The sequence below is a fragment of the Cnephaeus nilssonii genome (genome assembly GCF_951640355.1).
Source record: "Cnephaeus nilssonii genome assembly, chromosome: 6".
NCBI classification, from domain to species: Eukaryota; Metazoa; Chordata; class Mammalia; order Chiroptera; family Vespertilionidae; genus Cnephaeus; species Cnephaeus nilssonii.
Window position 1 is genome coordinate 44036219 of NC_137077.1, and position 20264 is coordinate 44056482.

The 20264-nt window shown below is 42.3% G+C and overlaps 1 protein-coding gene across 1 annotated transcript in view; it reads right to left on the minus strand.

Annotated features, from left to right (window-relative positions):
- The window catches only part of DBX2 (developing brain homeobox 2), a gene marked incomplete at its 3' end in the record, with an annotated part of 35729 nt that overhangs the window by 2730 nt on the left and 12735 nt on the right, over positions 1 to 20264 (minus strand). Inside the window, exons 2-3 of the mRNA XM_079773490.1 lie at positions 16238 to 16333; positions 3176 to 3363 (exon numbers count right to left, since the gene is read on the minus strand). Coding sequence (XP_079629616.1) covers positions 3176 to 3363; positions 16238 to 16333 — 284 coding nt within the window. The remainder of the gene's footprint in view (positions 1 to 3175; positions 3364 to 16237; positions 16334 to 20264) is intronic.

The window sequence follows — 20264 nt, forward strand, 5'->3', positions numbered from 1 at the left end:
TGATGCACAGCAATGAAAACTAATGAGCCACTGCTACACGCCACAACACGAATGAATCTCACAAACATAACGTTACACAAAAGCAGCCATGTACCCAAGAATATGTGCTGAATGATTCCATTTACAGGCAAATTTGATCTGGGCAGTCAGACGTTGGGCTGGTGGAAGGAACAGGTAGTGGCTGGGAGGGGAAAGGCCAGAGGCTACTGGCCCAGGTCATGTTCTACTGTGAGATCTGTGTGCTGGTTATACAGGTGGTTTGTATTGTCCTTCAGAAAAAGTCAAATTATATGCATAGTATCATCCCATTTTTATTTAAAAATATACATACACCATTCTAGGTGTCAACTCCTTCCTTTGTAAAATAGCAATAATAAAAGCAGCTCTCTCATAGAGTCATTGGCAGGATAACAACATCAAATGTAAGAGCACATGGTAGTCATTATGCAATGTTAGTGCATATACAACACACATACAAATTTATTTTTTTAAAAACACATGACATGTCACGCCCTAGCTGGTTTGGCTCGGTGGATAGAGCATCGGCCTGCAGACTGAAGGGTCCCAGGTTTGATTCCGGTCAAGGGCACATACCCGGGTTGTGGGCTCAATCCCCAGTAGGGGGCATGCAGGTGGCAGCCAATCAATGATTCTCTCTCATCATTGATGTTTCTCTCTCTCTCCCTCTTCCTTCCTCTCTGAAATCAATAAAAATATATATAAAAAAAAAAACACATGACATGTCAATAAACTCAAACAAGAGCCATTTAGAAATGACATAGTAACCAAAGAGTTGGATTGTTAGGGGAGTAGATGAGTTTTCATTTCTAACTTTTCCAATTTCTCTTTTGTTTGAATTTACCATAAGAAATGCCATGTATTAAATGTGTAATTAGATGTATATGCAAATAACAAAATGTTAAATTACTTCTGAGATTTTCACCAAATTCAGTAAAATAAAAAGCATTCATCCCTGAGGTACTTGAATTTTAAAAAAACAATGTAATCAATTGTGTAAAACTATGTGCTTATGGATGGGAACTGGAAGATAACAGTTTGTCTTCTTGAATGGAGAGACCATGCTCATCCCTCATAAATACTCTTTGCTATGCTTGCTGCATTCTTTTTTCTGAGTCAATTTTTAAAAAGACCATATGTATTGTCAGAGATTTTCACCCCTTCTCAAAGCACCATCAGATCAAACCTAGCTACTTTTTTAAAAATATATTTTTATTGATTTCAGAGAGGAAGGGAGAGAGAGATAGAAACATCAACGATGAAAGAATCATTGACTGACTGCCTCCTGCATGCCCCCTACTGGGGATTCAGCCTGCATCCCTGGCATGTGCCCTTGACTGGAATCCAACCTGGGACCCTTCAGTCTGCAGGCTGACATTCTATCCACTGAGCCAAACCAGCTAGGGCAAACCTAGCCACTTTTAATACCTACTTCAAGTTCCTATTTAACCAGAGGTCCCTGACCTCCCAAACCTGCACATTTTCTCCCCTCTGATTCTGGAGCTTCTTATCTATACCAATGGGATGCAGGCCAGTCTACTCAGCCCTCTGTGTTCCTCACTCAGACCCCACAATTCCTCTGAGGATCAGACAGTTCCATCACTAACTCCCCACGTGTATGCAGACCAGCCATACGGCTGTCCTTTCCAGAGATGGGAATTACCATGAGGCTCTAGAGATACAACCCGGAGGACCACTGATTGCGCTCCTTTATTTGGTGGTATATCTAACCTACCAGATGATGTCTCCCACCCTATCCTCTTACATTGTTAACGAGCTTCTGCTTTGTTTTCCCAGTTGGTTGTATGAAATCCTGGTTGGGGGTGGGGAGGGTGGGAGTGGTGTATCTAAATCAGTGCTTACGGATATTCCCTCATACTGCTTACCCAGCACAATGTCTTGCACACAGTAGACCATCAAGACATAGCTACTGATTTATCTGTCATGTACCCAAAATTCCTGTGACATAGAAAGAATTTCTACATTGCCCCCTGTTTTTTAAGTTAGAGCCTGAGATACAGAGCAGTTAGTTAAGGTTAATGAACTCATCAGTACCACACAATGAGCAAAACATAGACTGGCTGATGTAGGCCAATGACCCTCTACCACATCACATACTGCTTCCTAGGACTAGAAGGAGTTGGGGTGGGGAGGGGGAAACAAACAGATCGCTTCCCTAAGGAAAGCAAGCAGGGCTAAGGAGAGTTTCATCCAAAGATAACTGGCTGAAATAAAAGCCAAAGTTAGCAACCAGGTCATTTGTATCAAAGGAAGAACAGAGCAGAGCCTCTGCTAGCTCTTCAATGCCTTTATGCTGATTTTAAAAATTCAGGTGGATGCAGCCCTGCACCAGGAAAGCCAGCTTGGAAAGTAGAGTACCAGTCGCTGCCATCTTCCTTAGCCAAGTGCCCTGTGCAGTGAATATCCTTCACAGCTGCACACGGTGGCTCTAGGATAAGGAGAGTGCAAACTCCAGAGTTAGGTGGCCTGGGGTGGGGCACTGGCTCTCTGTTTACTTCTCCACATTTCCTCAGCTATCAAATGTGGATGATTATAGTGCTTAATTTCATATGGTAAATGCTAGTGTCTTATTTATAATTAGCAGGCCAATCTTTAAATGGAGTCTTCTGTGCCTCCCAAAAGGCCACCAAGTCTCATCCAAAATTATATGAAACATCGATGTACAAGAAAGGTTTGCAAGTGTTGCAAATTTGAAATTGCTTAACTATACTTGATATAAACCCAAAGTACAAAATAATGAAATCTATTGAGTTATTTATGAGTCACTCATTCATACCTTGGTTTTGGATTAAAAATTAAGAAAAAGACAGGAAACTTGGTTCCTGTTTTTGTAGGGAATTAAGGAGCCTGCTTTTCTAAAAGCAGAGCAAACAATTTAATGACGTCAATGCCACATCCATAGCATTTACATTTATTTGGGAAGAATTAACGAGGCAAACACCTAGACCTCTCGGCAAATGGACCCATTTCCAAATAGGAACTGTGACCTACATTTCCACCCACTAAAATAATTATGAAAATCATTTCAATAATGCTCAGGGTCCAGCCTGGTACAACAAGTATTTGCCAAACGGATGGCTCCCATCGGATTCATTCAGAAATCAGGAGCAGTGGCCATCTTCCTGCTCCTCAGTACCTGTGATTCCTTTAGTCCCAGGTTGATGGCAAGTTTCTTCCGGTCTATTTTGCTGATATATTTCTGCTTCTGAAACATTTTCTCCAGAGCCTTTCTCTGGTCCTCAGAAAAGACGGCTCTTCTCAAAATGCCCCTCCGAGCTTTGGAGTTAGAGTCCTGTGGCAGGAGAGGCAGCACACTCTCCTCATCTAGAGGTGGGAAAAAGATGCAAAGCCCAGTTAGCGCTAGTGGAGAAGCCTGCGTCTTGCCCAGTCACTGTCCTCCTTGTCTGTACGGTGGCCAGGTTCCCTCGTCTCTGAGCGCCGCACGCTTAGAGCAGGGCTTCTTTCCCAAGGTTTGGTCGCGGACTCTGTTGAGAACCTGATCAGGGCCCTTCGGCCCCCTCTGGGGAAAAAGTACCTATGCTTTCCCTCCCGACTTCGTGTGCCATGTCAGGAAGTCCACGGTCCCAGGTAACAAAGCTCCCATGCAGAACAAGAAGCAGGTGGTTTAAACACTTCATTTTTCTCCACTTCTTCCTTTACTCATTCATTTATCCTCTCCAGAAACTTTTCAACACCGGCCATATGCCAGGCACTCTGTTCAATGCTTATCTCCACTGAGAAAGAAGATATGTCTTACCCCACTCATTACCTGTGAAATCCAGTGAAAGGCATCGACTGAACTAGCATCGTAAGTATAAAGTATTTGGAGGGAAGGTATCTTAAGAGCAAAAAACAAGGGGTCTGATCTTACTCCAGGATGTCAGAGAAAGCTTGTAAGAGTCAGACAACGGTTCATCTGAGAAGGGAGGTTTGGAAAACCCCCAATCACAGCCACCACCACAAGTCACAATTCAGTTGATCATCAACTCCTTCAAGTCTGAGACTTTTACTACTTTTTCTGCCTTCCTGTGGCTAGCATAACACTCGTTCCCACCCCATGAGAGTTTCATTCATTCATCATTCATTCATTCATTCATCTTCCCAGCTGTGGTAGGCAGAATGGTCTCCCCCAAAATGCCCATGTTCTAATCCCCATAACTTGTGAATATGTTACATGACATGGCAAGGGGGGAGGAATGGTACAGATGGAATTACAGTTGCTAATCAGATGACCTTGAGATTGGGAGAGTATCCTGGAATATCCAGGTGGGCCCAAGATAATTACAAGAAGAGGAAGACCAAAAAATAATAATAATAATGGAGACAGATTTGAAGGTGCTACACTTCTTGCTTTGAAGATGGAGGAGGATGCGGCCACATCCAAGAAATGCAGGCAGCCACTGGGAACGGGGAAAGGCAAGGGAACAGGTTCTTCCTCCCCTAGAGCCTCCAGAAGGAATGCAGCCCTGCCGGCCCCGTGATTTTAGCCCAGTGAGACCATTTCAGGCTCCAAACTTCCAAACCTGTAAGGTAATATGTGTGTATTGCTGTAAGACGCTAGGTTTGTGAAAATTTGTTACAGTAGCAAGAAGACACTAATACACTGGGTATCAGACGCACTGGGCTAATTGCTAAGGAAACCAGACAACTACCACATGGTCCCTGCCCTCAAGGAGCTCACTCACCCTCTTGTGGGAGGACGGACACCTGACCATCACTCCAGAATCAGGCACCAGGGAAGCAGGACTCTAGTTTACAGCTGTAGCTGGTACACATTTTGGTGCTTAATAATTATTTTTTTTCTAAATAAACAAGCGAATGAATAGACATTCATACAGATGTAAGTACTAGAACAGAATGATCTGTAAGAGCAACGGCATCACAAAGGAGGAAATGGTGAGTTCAGAGAAAATAGTTAGGTTGAGCCAAGTCTGAGAGAACAAACCAGTTCCAAAGAGAAAGCACCAAGGCCGGTCCAGGCAGAGTGACTGGCACATCTAAAAGCACAAGGGAATCAAGTCTGTCCAAGGACAAGTAACCAGGCTGCAAGGCTGGGGAAGGGCCTGAAGCAGGGAGTGCAAGCTGACAGCCAGATCCAGCCTGCAAGCGGGCGTTGCTCGGTTTTACAGTGTTAAGGATTCTGATGTAATTGTCCACGTGTAATAACCGGGAGGTTTCATGTAAATTCCAGGTTTCCAGCATCCCTTCAAAGGGCACCACACTGGGCTCCCTCTCCCACAAAGCTAATGGCTACCAGAGTGAGTCGCAGGTGTTCCTTTAGATGGAGGCCATGGCCCCCAGTTTGCCATAGCCTCACCTAGCTTGCATTTTACCTGCCAGGCTCTGGAAGACATTTGGACCTCTGGCATAGGGATTATGGAGTGGAACTGGGCCAGATCACAGAGGACTACAAGAGTTTGGGACATTACCCAACAGGTAGTGAAGATCTAATACTTACTCTGTTTGAAGCCACTGACATGTATTATTTCATTTACTAGAGGCCTGGTGCATGAAATTCACGCAAGGGTAGGGTCCCTAGGCCTGGCAGGCGATCAGGGCTGATTGGGGCCTTCCTTAGTTCTATGCCGCCCCCTGATGGTCAGCGCATGTCACAGCGAGCAGTTGAACTCCCGGTCGGTGGAACTCCCAAGGGGACAATTTGCATATTAGCCTTTTATTATATTAATGCTATGAATGCTACTATCATTCTCCCCATTTTATAGATAAATAAAATTTAGCTTAGGTAACTTAAGTAACTTTATCTGATGTCACATGGGCTAGGGCAGTAGTCAGCAAACTCATTAGTCAACAGAGCCAAATATCAACAGTACAATGATTGAAATTTCTTTTGAGAGCGAAATTTTTTAAACTTAAACTTCTTCTAACGCCACTTCTTCAAAATAGACTCGCCCAGGCCATGGTATTTTGTGGAAGAGCCACAATCAAGGGGCCAAAGAGCTGCATGTGGCTCACGAGCCGCAGTTTGCCGACCATAGGGCTAGGGCTTCAAACCCAGAAAGACCAATTCCGAAACAAAGGCCCCTAACCCTACACAATTCTCATACATTCCAACATGTATTTTATTTTATTTTTTTATTTCTTTATTGATTAAGGTATCACATATTTGTCCTCGTCCCCCCATTCCCATCCCACACCCCTCCCCACACATGCCCCCACCCCCCTGTTGTCCTTTACCGCTGGTCAGGCTCATATGCCTGCACGCAAGTCCTTTGGTTGATTTCCCTCTTTACCCCCACCCTTCCCTACCCTCCCCCTGAGGCCCGACAGTCTGATCCATGCCTCCTTGTCTCTGGGTCTGTTCTTGTTCATCAGTCTATGTTGTTCATTATTTCCCCTAGATGAGTGAGATCATGTGCTATTAGAAATACACTTATAAGAACCGAAAATGAGACAAGCAATAATGGTTATGGTGACAGGCAAATGAATCAGTGTGTAGTGAGTTTCTTTCTGGGCCAACAGTTCTTTTGAGACCCAATTTCAATGTCCGACATGTATTTTAGAAAGAGAATGCCAATAAATAAATAAATCTGGTTAATTCTACATCTGTAATAAGATAGCACCCTTTCCTATTTGTCTAAAAGGCTGCAAACATCGCCCAGCATGTCCCTCTACCCTGGGTTACCCCTCATTCTGGTTCATCCTCATGTTGCAAGAAGAACCACTGGCCTCTCTCTCTTTCCTTCCGGCTCCATAACATTCACTTCTCCTTAGGAATGCCACAGCCCTGGAATATAATCACACCCAATTCCTTAACAAAGTCTACTTTTAGTGATACCCACCCCATCCATGCATCCTCTCATAGGGTCTTAGTCAACTCTCCATTTATAGAACCACCTATTTGGGCCTGTCTCATGACAAGGTCAAATCTTGAAGTCAGGTTTTAACAACTATATTCACTATTTCTTTATCAGAGATTTAATGAGTTTTACAAAATATTGGTCAATAATAAAAAATATTCTAAATATCTCAATATGTCCATCTTTTTCTAAGTGCTTTTCTTCCCTGAACTTGCCTCAGTACAGAGACCTTGGGATTGGCCCTTGTGCATTATTTCAGAGCACAGAGGTATCCAGTGGGAAGATGTCTCTCTAGGAAGCCTCAGGACAAAGGACTTGGGAAGATAGAACTCCAAACTGGATTGGATCTCAGCACTTAGCAGTGTGACTTGGAGCAAGTTAATCTCTTTCCACACCTCTTATAAGGTTGCTCTAAGGATTTCATGAAACAGCACAAGAAAATTTCCGTGCCAATCCCACAGTAAAAATCCCACAAATCTACTTTCCCCCTTGTTGGATTTCTTTTGATTCTTATAAGAATGGCATGCCACAGACATCCTCTGTACAGATGAAGTGTTCAGAGCAGTTGAGGTCCAATGCTGCCCAGAGGACACAGAGCTCAGCTGGTAATAAGGCTTTCAGAATCCCAATGCTCGGATCCTGTCTCTGCCCACCCCGCCTCTCTCCTCAGGTGTGATGGGTCAAAACTTGGAAGGAAAGAACATGTGTAAACACAGCCAGCGCTCCTGCCTGTGGCCACAGGCTCTGCGCCCTGTCCTGGATCAGACTGTGAGCCTCGCTACAGGGCATGCCCTGTGCAGCCTGCTCACTGCGTGGCCTGCTCACGTGATATTTTGATTCTGGCATTCTTAGCTTGTAAATATATCCGCTCTATCATTATGATAGCCACATATATTAAAACTTAGAGACAGAAACCTACATATTCAAAGGGAAAGTACATTACGCTCTATCTACTCGGTGAACTGTTAAGGAATCATTAAAGATGAGGACTTTGAAGATCAGGCAGCAGCAAAGATATATACTATGCTTACAACTAAGCAAAATGCAGAGGAAAAATACTGAAAAGGCAAAAATAAACACTAAGACAGGCTACGGTTGGAGAGCTGTGGACAAATAATTCATCTCCACTCTACATTTGGAGTTTGGTTCTATTTTCTAAAGAAAACAGCAAATGATCAAGCAATCTTTGGGGGAATAATCTGGCAGAGTGGTTGAGTTGCTGCTGAGTGGCAACTGAAGATGAATCCACTCCATCCTTCGGGTGCTCACAGTTGATAAGAAGAGGTCCAAGGAGAACACAGGCAGCCGCAGCACCGCGAGATAAACGCCCACAGACCACAGCAGTGACAGCATTCAGACCGCCAGATAAGGAGCCACTGAGTCTCAGAGGCCAACAGAGTAAGTCCTGTGAGAAGAACGGCACTTCCCCTTGCTGGCCATCTAGACAAAGCAGGCAGCGCAGACACACGAGTGGGGCGAGGACAAGTGTGAAACATGGTGGATCTAGGAAGCTCGCCCAGCCTGGTGTCTCCAGATTTCAGGGTATGACTGGGGAGACACAGGGGATAAACTGGGAAGGTAGCTTAGGGCCAGGTTATAACTTACACAGGGAGAGCCTTTCAAGGAGGACCTGACCAACTTAGCATTTTAAAAGGGCCAATATTTTCTGAGTTTATAAAACTTTTTATATCTATGTAGAAATGCAAAACAAATGTATGGACCTATCTGGCTAGTTAAAATATATATATATATTTTTTTAAGTAGAGGTTTTTATAAGTAGAAATCGTGATTCTACTCATTTAACCCCTTCTTCAATAAGATCTGTTTAAATAAAATAATGGAGTAACACATTTAAATGCCCCTAAAACAGAAACCCATAGGTTTTTCTTAATGAATTACTTTTAAGCCAAGAGAAAGAAAATCCCCATCAAAGGAATCTACAAATAAGTTACACGTACTAACATTTTTGAGGTCATGGACCCAAACCAGACCTCATTCTCTGAAAAAAAGAGCTGGAGTGGTTTGAGGGCCAAAGGGTCCTCCTGGGTCCAGCCCTTAGCTTTCAGTGTCCATAACAAACACGAATACAGCCAATGAACAAGCAAAAACTATGGTAACGATAAAGAATATCACATTCTTCCTTTCGTTGCTAGTTGCCTGGTTAATGCACGCGTCTCATGCCTGCGTTCACGCAGCGATGTGCCTCGGGTCCCACAGGAAGCTGCGCTACCACCGATGCTCCTTGCCCTGTTGGACCCATGAGGATTTTATAAGCTCTCTCTGGATCTAAGCATTAACCACACTGATGCACCCTCACTGTTTTCAAACTTTCTAAAACTATGAATATGTGCTCACATTTACACCTGCAAAACAAGCATGGGCTTCAAGAACTTGGTGACTCAAAAATCTCTCGAACACTTGGTGACTCAAATGCCTCCGACTATTCCCGAGTTCATGGCAAATGTCTGAGTAGTATGGAAACTCCCAGGTGACAAAAAATAAATATGCAAATGAATAATATAAAAATAAACAGATGCATGGAGTAGAAAAGAGGCATTAAAAGCCAGGGCCACCAATTCAAGGTGCTACATACAGGCTCCGCCAAATTGGGGATATCATTATGACGATTATTTTCTAACGCAGCTTCCATATATATTTGGAGCTCAACATGTGCTGATATATGTGCTAACTACACGCAGCATGTCATGTAATCTTTACAACCCTCACCAGGGGTATATATTATCACCCCTGTTTTCCACAGGAAAAAAACTCGGGCAACTGAGGTCACACATCAAAGCAGAGTGAGGCCCATAGTGCTCTTTAAAATTATACCCACGTCTGTGGACGTTATGAGTGGGCAGGGAAGGAAGTCAGGAGGTGGGGAAGAGTCACATGAACATGGCAGAATGAGCCGTTGGAAAAGTTTTCCAAGACATGATTCCCTAGATCCTGAGATGACCTCCACGCACCATCCCCCGGGACTCCCCGTGTGTAATGTGCCTAGTGAAGGGCACTGCCAATGGAGGCGCGCTGTGGCGAGTGATACTGTTTGGGGGTGGAGCGGGGGAGCAACAGAGACACAGCATTGGATAAGCTAGTGGGAACCTCTGCCTCCCCCTTTGCTTTAACCTCCAGAAGACATGTCTGGACTCTGAAGTCAGGCACTGCTGTTTATAACAGCCAACAAGCTTCGGGAACAAGACGGCACCCGGTAAGTCGGTAAGTCGCTTTCTAGACATCAGCCCAAGGGCACAGAGTGCAGCTCTACCCTGACTGTCACCCCTGCAACCCAACACAGCCCCTCCCAGGAACAGAGGACCGGGACTTGGTGTGCTGTTCAGACTCACTTGACTCACTGGCATCTCTGGAGTATTGATCCCGTGTGGGGCAGCTTCCTTTGTCCTATATCCTTTCGCCTTGTTGCTTCAGGAAGCCCTGGGAAGGGCTTTGGACGGCTCATGTCTTTGCTCCATTCTAAGCACCTGGGCCCTGCCATGGCGCTGGCCTTGTTTCCTGTTCTCCTCCACTCCCAGTCCGGGCTACCTCGGGATCACGGCAACCCAAGAAGTGCTATATGATGGCCACTCGTAATAAGCTACGCTGCTTCAGGTTTTCTTTCTGAGTTTGCCGGGCTTTCTGTATTAAAGACTCAGTGATGACCCAATATCCTTGTGACTTTAAGGAAAGTTATCGCACACATCTATGAAGCAACAATGAATCTACACCTCTGGAGGCTTTTAGTAAAAAAATATATATAAACCCTGGCCTGTTTGCCTCAGTGATTAAGAGCATCAGCCTACAGATCAAGGGGTCGTGGGTTTGATTCTCATGTCAATGTTTCTCCCTCCCCTCCCCTCTTTCCCTTCTTCCTCACTTCCACTCTCTCTAAAAATCAATGGAAAAAATGTCTCCAGTGAGGATTAAGTGTGTGTGTGTGTGTGTGTGTGTGTGTGTGTGTGTGTGTGTGTGTGTGTGTGATGATGATGATGATGATTATTTCAGGATTTCAGGATAGCTCGTCAGAGATTACCAACTAACCTTTCAGAAGACATCCCTTCATCCTTTTTACAGGTTCAATAGTAGCTTCTCAGAGCTTGAAGAGACAGATCATTTGTTTAATGCAGGCCTCTCCACCAGGGCAGCTAGGATGCCAATGGTCCATTAACTATTTCTTCAAACATAAATTATTTTGAACCAGGAGTCTGCATGTCTCCTTCCTAGAGTTGCTTTCCTCCAACATGTTGTGGTGCCTCTCTGTGGACTCATCTTTGTTTGCCACAACACTCAAACAGCTGTAGCTCCTGTCACCTGTCTGTCAGGGTTTCCTCATTTTCTCTCCTGTGAAGAGCTTCCTGGCCCTTCTTATTTTCAACTGTGGAGTGTGCATGTGCATGTGCATTTTATGTAATTCACGTGGATTTGATGTCTGGAGAGAAGAGATACAGCATTTTCCTAGCCCACCCTATTTAAACTGGACATTATCTTCTAATCTCTATATACCGAGTATTTGGGAATGCTATATAATAATATTTCATTATCACACAGTTTGATTTTCTAAAAAAATGTCCCTTATATTCAACCCAAATTCAATTTCCATTAAACTCTACTCACTTGGCCCCAAATCTTTCCTTTATATCTGTAATAAATACCGTATATCTAACCTAAAGATAACGTCATGCTCTCCCTATTATTTCTCTTCTCCAGGCCAAACATAGTCAATTACTTAAAAAAATTCCTGACCAGGCATATAGCTCCTTCACCATTTTAGTTGCTGACTACCTCTTGACCTGGTTTTTATATGCAAATCTGTTCCAGGTGCCTTTTAACATGGACCTGTAAAACTGAATAGGTGTAGGCAATCTGACCATTACAGAGTCCAACAGGACTATTATCTCCCTTTGTTCTGGATAGTCTACTTCCAAAAGCACAATCCAACATCCCCACATCATTCTGTAGACACACTGAGCTATAAGTACAACCCTCCCCTACTTTGTTCTATTCGCCCAATTATCTCCTCCCCTGTTCTGTATTTGTGCATTAGTTGAGGAAATCTAAAATCAGGACTTTTATTCACTGCCCTGTTAGATATTATGTTCAGGCAAGGGCTATAGACAAGGTCAGGAACAAGCATGCTGTACTACTAAGTAGTTCCCCTCCCGCATCTCCCACCCCCTACTACTTATGAACATTTAGGAAGAAGAGAACTCCATTTCAGGAACATTACTCATATACTTTCACTGCCTCTGTAGAAACGCTGAATAGAGCCATCAACTTGGAAAATCTATTGTCTTTGAGTCTCTGTCTCCTTTAAACATTCTTCCTGGTTGACCGAGTGTCATTTATCTATGGAGCACCCCTCCCGTCACTACCGAGAAGTCAAAACCTACATTCAACTTATTGCACAAACTCAATTATGTTCTCAACAAAATAATTAGGCTTCCTTCTCTATTTGAAGACAGTGCTGCATCCCTCTGAAGATATCAGAGTGCTAAAGAGAAATATTTACAAAATAAATTTTTATGCAGCCTTGAATGGACTTCCACGGGTCTTGTCAGTTTCCGCAGCCACTCCAGCTTTGAGCACAGCCAAGTCAGGTGGCAAGAATACTAACCAGAGCCTGGCCAGGTGGCCCAGTTGGTTGAAGCGTGGTCTCATACACCAAAAGCTTGTGGTTCGATTCCCAGTCTGGGCACCTACCTAGGTTGTGGGTTGGATCCCCAGTCAGAGTACACAAGGGAGGGAGCTGGTAGATGTTTTTTCTTGCATCAATGTTTCTCTCTTTCTCTCTCTCTCTCTCTCTCTCTCTCTCTCTCTCTCTCTCTCTCTCTCTCTCTCTTTCTCCCTTCCTCTCTCTAAAATCAATAAAAACATATCCTCAGGTGAGGATTTTTTTAAAAAAAAAAAAAAACAACTAACCAGAGCATTAACCCCTTTGACAGCAGCACTCACAGACCAACCTACATGCACAATAACAGCAATGTCCCTTCCCTGCTGCTTCCACAAAGTCCTAAATTCAAACTTGGAGAGCGTATTATGTTCTTTTAAGTTTTAACAAAGAAGGAAAGGGAGTAAAATCATCTCAAAGGGAGACAATGAAGGTCATCTCCCAATAAAAAGGCAGAGCAGCTTGTCCCAGAATATTTCCCTGCACATATTTTTACACTGCTGCTCCACATTTAAACTTTGTCTTTTAATGCGAAAAATTCTCAAAAGGTCAAGTTCAAGTTAGGTACTCAAAGACAAAATGAAATAATTATCTGATGAATTCAATTAGCTATCCTACATAATTAAGACTCCCTGAACTTTTTTCAGGTAGTTTTTCTGAAGGTCATTCTGTGCATAATTTCCAAAACTTTCCATTTCCTTTTAGCTGAGAAATGTGTTATTTTGAAAAGAACCTTATGGATGTAATAGCAAAGATTTTCCTTACACTGGTTTGAGGGCGGGGAGAACTTTTACTGCTGCCTTTTAATTTTCCCCCCACTGTAAGGGTTGTGCTTAAATAGCCTATTAAACTATTTATTATATGTGGGAAGGGCGCTGGATGAATGATTGTTTCCACATTGCTACGAGTCGATCATAAATCTAAAAGTTAACAAGAAAAACTAAATCAACTATAAACAACCGAGTCATGTTAAAAGAGTCAAAATGATATTTCACTTGCTAGTTATGGGCATGTTGATCTGATCCTACACTTTGGGAAATAGTGAAGTTAATACTGTGAAACAATAATGAGGGCTGTTGATTTCATCGCTTACTAAACATTTTAGTATAAACCTTAATTTTGGCTGTCCAACCTGAAACATAATATGAGATTATTTGGACAGTTCATTTTCCTCCTTTTGTACAATGGAAAAAATTTAAATGCTTGGGCATAAAAAGCATACTTATTATTAAAAAGAGAAAAAAATGGGGGGGACCTAGTAAATGCCTTAAATAAAAATGATTGCTGTGCAGACATAAGCCTTATTAACTGCTCCTTGGCATCATGGTTATTTATGTAAAAGTCTTTATTGACAACATAAATCCACCATTTCATTATTATTTGCTGCCAATACAATGAACATTATAAGCAAGAAAATAAGGAATTCATTTCAGATTTATAACTAATGAGACACCAAAGGTTATTTAAAAACACTTGTGGCATCTCTAAACTGCTTTAAAATGCAACTTTAGAAATAAAAACAAACCCAGTGCAGCATTCTCTATCGTCAATCTCAGCTGCTTTATTAAGTAAAAAAAAGATAAACAAGAGACTTATGAGCCTCCAGAGATCGACACAATTTACAACAGTTAAACCAAAAGCATAAAGTGAGGAGAGCTGAGAAGCAGATGGAAGAAAATGATACTTGCTTGAAGTAAATGTTCAAGCCACTGAGAAGATGAATTTATCTAGGAACTGTCTTTAGAACCGTTTTTATGTGCTCTGTTCATTAAACAGGCCTGGGCACTAGAGTACTTTCATGATTTAAAGACTCTTATTAATAAAATACTTCTAGAGAATGAAAACAAACATCCACGGACACATACATGAATGTCCACCTGTTGCACAGAATTTTTTTGTCCATTTCCACTTACTGAAACTCCATTGCCAGAGGTTTTCTAAAGCAGAAGACCAGTGTTACACCAAGGTGAAGTAACTGAAATTAGGTATGGGACCTTTTTTAATCTCCAGCCCTGGAATACAACACCAAATATTTAATTCCACGGAGATGCCACTGTGCTAGGGTATCAGTTATTTGGGTTTTTAGTCTCTGCTCCAATGGTCTTTCCCTGATACTCAAATATATGGTGATAAATGTCTCCTTAATTTGCACAACAGTTTTCAATTGCCCTCATGGGAGACCACCTTGAAGGAGCGAGTAAAAGGTTTAGTCATGGTTTCTATTTTTCTATTTGAATCAATACACTCTAGTTAAATGGACAATTAATAGGTCACTTCCAAAATAGTAGTGTATCAGTCCTGGTTAATAAACAATCCCCACAGTTGATAATGGGCTCTATGTATTCAGCAAGTCCTGCATGCACTCAGCTCATCCACTAAATCCCCTTTCAGGTGGACAGGGTTATATGGGAAGATGAGCTAGAATGAGTCTATAAAAGTCAGTTTCATTCACTGCTTTATTTTTCCAGTCAAGTGCCTTAAATGGTGTCCAGAAATTCACTTGGAATGTGAGACAGGAGAAAAGACTGGCCCACAGAGCCTGGCTTTATGACCATACAAAAGGGCAACTGACCCTTGCCCAAGCCTTTTCCATGTGAAATGGTTCCTAAAGTTCATCCGCACAGTGAAAAATCGTGGTGAGGTCGCGTGTGGATGAGTCAAGTGAAAGTGACGATTGGTCACGGGTCTGTCGCCCATTGTGGCTGGGTCCCAGCCATGTAAAGTGCTCTGTGGGAAAGTGTCGGCCCCCTAAAGAGCTGCTCAGAAGCTTGCAGCTCATTAAACGGCCAGCATTTGCTGCCTCACTTGTCAGGAATCATTCTGTTGAGCAAGGGCTCTGCTGAAACATTCATAAAACACACGCAGAGAGGCGGCAGGGATCTGAATTCAACCATGATGGAGCTCTGACTTTGGCCTGACTCAACTCTTATTTCACTTTTCACCTGACAGAGTGGTTAACCTGCATAAAGGTTTATCTTGGGCAGCTGAAATACATGCACTCTTCCACTGGACTTCTTTATCATAAACTCGAATTCTCTGCCTCCAGATTCCTACCTAGTTTAGCAACCTAAGACCAAGGTGAACTTGATGGACTTTCAGTGAGCCATTTTTCCTTTGCGTGTGTGTGCACACTCTATAAGTTTTTGAAAGCTGGCATTCTCACTCCACCCCTGAAATTGATTGAAATTTTGTAATGTTTGAAGACAAGTACTCTTGCAAATATGCCCTATGAGGCTGGTTGGTTTTCTTCAAGATCACAAAGAGGAGGAATTTATTTCTTTTTACAACCTTAATGATTTCAAATTATTTTCTATGGACACCTAATGACTTTCTGTGTCACATTTTAAGCTGAATGGAAATTTTGCACAGCACAATTTCTTAGCCTTCCTTTTTTCTTCTTTAAATGGGTATTGCTACACATTTCAGAATGAGCCAAACTGGTTCCTCTGAGATCTTTTATATCAAATGGAAAACAAGTCCCTTTCCTTGGAGTGTCAGCCCTGGGTTTCAATGCCATTAGAAACTGCTCACAATTGCTCAGTGTGCTGAGGTTTGATAAATCTCTGGGAGCCTCCTGAATAGGATCGCTGTGATTTTTAGTGAGGAATTAGCTCCTTGCCATTGCATTACCAATTGGTTTTCCAGAGCACATTAAATCCTGCTGCTTCGGTTTACAGAGTAACTGAGGCATTGCTGATGAGGCATAAAAACTTACTTGGAAAAACAGTGGGGGATGCGGGGCGCCGACAGGACCCACCGCAGCACGCTGAGTAGAATGGCGGGGCCGTCAGGAAAAAAGGCTTGGAAGGCGCTGCAGAGAAAGCATTGATATCACTCATTAGCCATTTCTTTTAGACAATATTCAAAATTCCAGTTTCCCAAAAGTCATTGAGTAAAAGCCCTTCATTTCCCGAGCCTTTACTTAGTTATTCCTTTTACTGAATTTAAAGTAGCCCTTATCTGTCAAAGACCTTGCCAAATAATTTAATCAAGATTTGGAAGATGTGGTGAAAAGACTGGAATGATCAAAACCAAATGTAACAGTTTATTTCTGTGTAGTCATAATTTTAAGTAGTATACACTGAGTGGCCAGATTATTATGATCTCTGAACGCATAATAATCTGGCCACTCAGTGTATATCCTATATAATAAAAGGCTAATATGCAAATTGTCCCCTCCACCAGGAGTTCGACCAGCAGGCAGGCCGGCCAACCGCCCATGTCCCCTCCCCCTGGCCAGGCTGGGTGGACCCCACCCATGCACGAATTCATGCACCGGGCCTCTAATTATATGTATATATATATTGAGTGGCCAGATTATTATGCGTTCAGAGATCATAATAATCTGGCCACTCAGTGTATATCAGGCAACAAATATCCCCTTACTTAAAAGATCCTAGAGCAACACTATCCAAGAGAACTCTCTGTGGTGATGGAAATGTCCTGTAGCATCACTGTCCAATATGCACTTGCCACAGAGGGCTACTGAGCACTGGAAATGTAGCTAGTATGCCTGGGAATTCTTCACTAAATTATATTAGGTTTAAGTAGGCTCATTTGGCTAGGGCTATCAGATTGAATAGCACAACTCTACTAGTAGATATAATACTTGCCAAGAAACAATCTGAATGTTGAGTTTAATATTTAAAAGAGATTATATTACTCTAACCTAATTTCAGAAGGTTCTATGAAATATGTAGTTGGATTCCAACGTTTATAATAGTTAATTTATAAATAATAAATTATAGAATATGAGCAATTCCACAACAAAAAGTGTTTGGGTTTTTTCTGATTGCTTTTTCATGTTTAAAAGTGTTTGAGAAGAGTAATAACATTTAATCACAAGAGAAATCTAGTTAACTTGAAAGCATTCATGTTTATAGTATAGGGAGTTGCCATATAATTCTGTTCTGCTCATTTTATTAAACTGTGCTGTTCCTAATATATTCAGTACATATACATGAGCTAGTTGACAGTATACTTGTAAATAAAGAAATTTTAAATTCTGTTTCTCAGTAGATGAAAAATACCTATAAAGGATGTCATAGAACATTAATAGCTCTTTTTTGCTGAGCACTTATTATATGCCAGCTTTTGGTTAAGTACCTTAAATATGTCATAGGCTTTAGTATAAATGTAAATATGTATGGGATTTCCTGAAGGTGGATGATTTCCTTTTACTAGGGCACACCGAGCAGAATGCCTGGCACACTCTAAATAGTCAATACATTTTCATTAACTGAATAAATGATCTGCAAATCTAAGAAATAGGAAACTTCCTATCGTCTTACATAAAGAATGAGGATCAGATGCACCCCTATGTTCACAGCAGCACAATTTATAATAGCTAAGATTTGGAAATAGCCTAAGTACCCATCAGCAGATGAGTGGATTAAAAAACTGTGGTACAAAACAAAAAACTGTGGTACATCTACACAATGGAATACTACACTGCTGTAAAAAAGAAGGAACTTGTACCATTTGCAACAGCATAGATGGACCTGGAGAGCATTATGCTAAGCGAAATAAGCCAGTTGGAAAAAGATAAAAATCACATGACCTCACTCATTTGTGGAATATGATGAACAACATAGACTGATGAACAAAAATGGATCCAGAGACAGAGAAGCGCCGAATGGACTGTCAAACCTCAGAGAGAAGGCAGGGGAGGGCAGGGGAGGGGATGTAACAGATCAACCAAAGGACTTGTATGCGTGCATATTAGCATAACCAATGGACACAGACACGGACACTAGGGTGTTGGGGCCTTAAAAAAGAAAAAGAAAAAAGAATGAGGATCAGGAATTAACCCCATCCCTGTTCCCCTGACACTCCCTGAAATACAGTATCTTCTATAACAGATGACCTTGAAATTTAACACATGACTTCAAAATAAATGTTTTTATTACTCTCCCTTTTTACCCAATGGCACCTGAACCACGTCCAGCACGGCCAGTGGTGAACCTGAGGAGGGGCGGTGAAGGATTAAAGAAGACAGACAAAAGAATGCAGTTGGGGCCAGGTGGGATACTGTTCTTGGATGGAGAGACAGTGCCCCAGCCTGTAAGCCGAGTCTTTATTTTATAGTGAGATCCCACGAGGCAAAGCAAAGGTGCGGTCAAGATGTTTACAATGTCCTGGTGAGTTTCAAATCTACTTACTTACATACACCTGGGAACTCTATCAAGCTTTGTTTTGGCAGCACTTGCTGCACCTCTAGCAGCCCACATCACTCAGCCACCTGGGACCACAGGTTCGGCTATAAGGTCAAGCTTACAACCATAGCCTTTGGCTATAATTTTGCTGGGAGGACTTTGCCCTCCAAGCTGGGACCTGCACATGGCTTTACCACTAGAGGACTGTGCCCTCTCATTAGTCTGAGGCTTGAACCTGTCCAAACACTGTAGCAGCTCTCCACAGGCACCTCTTTTCTCAATTATAGTAAAAATTATTTTGATACAAATATACACCTTCTTTTAAGAACACAGTAATTTCAGACTGGTATTTTAATTAACTGGTGAGTATGTGTTTATTTTCGCCAATGCCTTTGAAGGCTATCTCTATATATAAAAGGCTAATATGCTAAGTGTCCGACCATCTGACCAGTTGCTATGATGCGCACTGACCACCAGGGGGCAGACGCTCAACGCAGGAGCTGCCATGACGCACACTGGCCATTTATAGAGAAACGGCCCTGTGGAACTGGCACCAACAAAGCAACACTTGGCTTCCCCTAAGTGGGACACAGGCCCCGCCACCACCCCAGAGCAGCAGCCCACCAAATCGCAGCCAACACTGCCAAGACCCCACGGTGCAAAATGCGGCCCACAACCCAGCCCAGCCCAGAAACTGTCGCTGTGGGCACTGGGTAATGACGTCACATAGCAACGCCTGGCTTCCTCTCCCTAGCGACTAGCCTCCTTGGAGTTTCTTCAGCCCAGGAACCCAACTTGCTTTATAGCCACGTGCAAACACTTCACACTTTAACCAAATGTCTGTGAAGCGTTTCCCATGCCTCATCTCATTTGATCCTCACAGAAGTCCTGGAGTAGGTAGATAGGAGACTCAGTGGAATCCTATTTTCTTTTCATTAGCCGGAAAACAGAGATTTAGAAAGCTTAGAAACTTGACCCGACTGAAAAGAAATAAGAAATGGTGGACCTTGAAAATGACTTCAGGTTTTCTCACTGCACAGAATATAGTCAAACACTGCTGCAGTTAAATATTTTACCCTTTGTTCTCCCTGCGTGATCTACAATAATAATCTGCTTTGTGTTGATATTTACTGCTGTGTTACTGACAATTACCTGAAAGAGAAGTTGGGGTGCTTCACTGGGCTGGAGAAAGTTTAGCTAAATCAGAAAGCAGGTCTAATTAAGCAAGTTTATTCTATATCTATAAAAGGCTAAGTTGATAAAGCTCTTGCTGGCACCAATTGCACGCATGTGTTTCGATCTATCATTGTCTATTGTGAATTTGGTTGACACTTCTATTATAGAGAAAGGGCGAATAGTGATATTTCTTCTAATTAATTTTCTTTCAGTGTGCATGAATCCATGCACCGGGCCACTAGTATCAGAATAAGTCTCTTTCCCTGTAAGAATTTTAGTCTCAGGTTCCTTAATGTGTTCAACTTGCAACTTAATCACAAATTCAGTTTTTTTCGATAATATAATGGAAATCAGTTAATATTAATATTTTATTTTTCAATATCTGGATTTTCAAATAAGAAAATGTCTTAA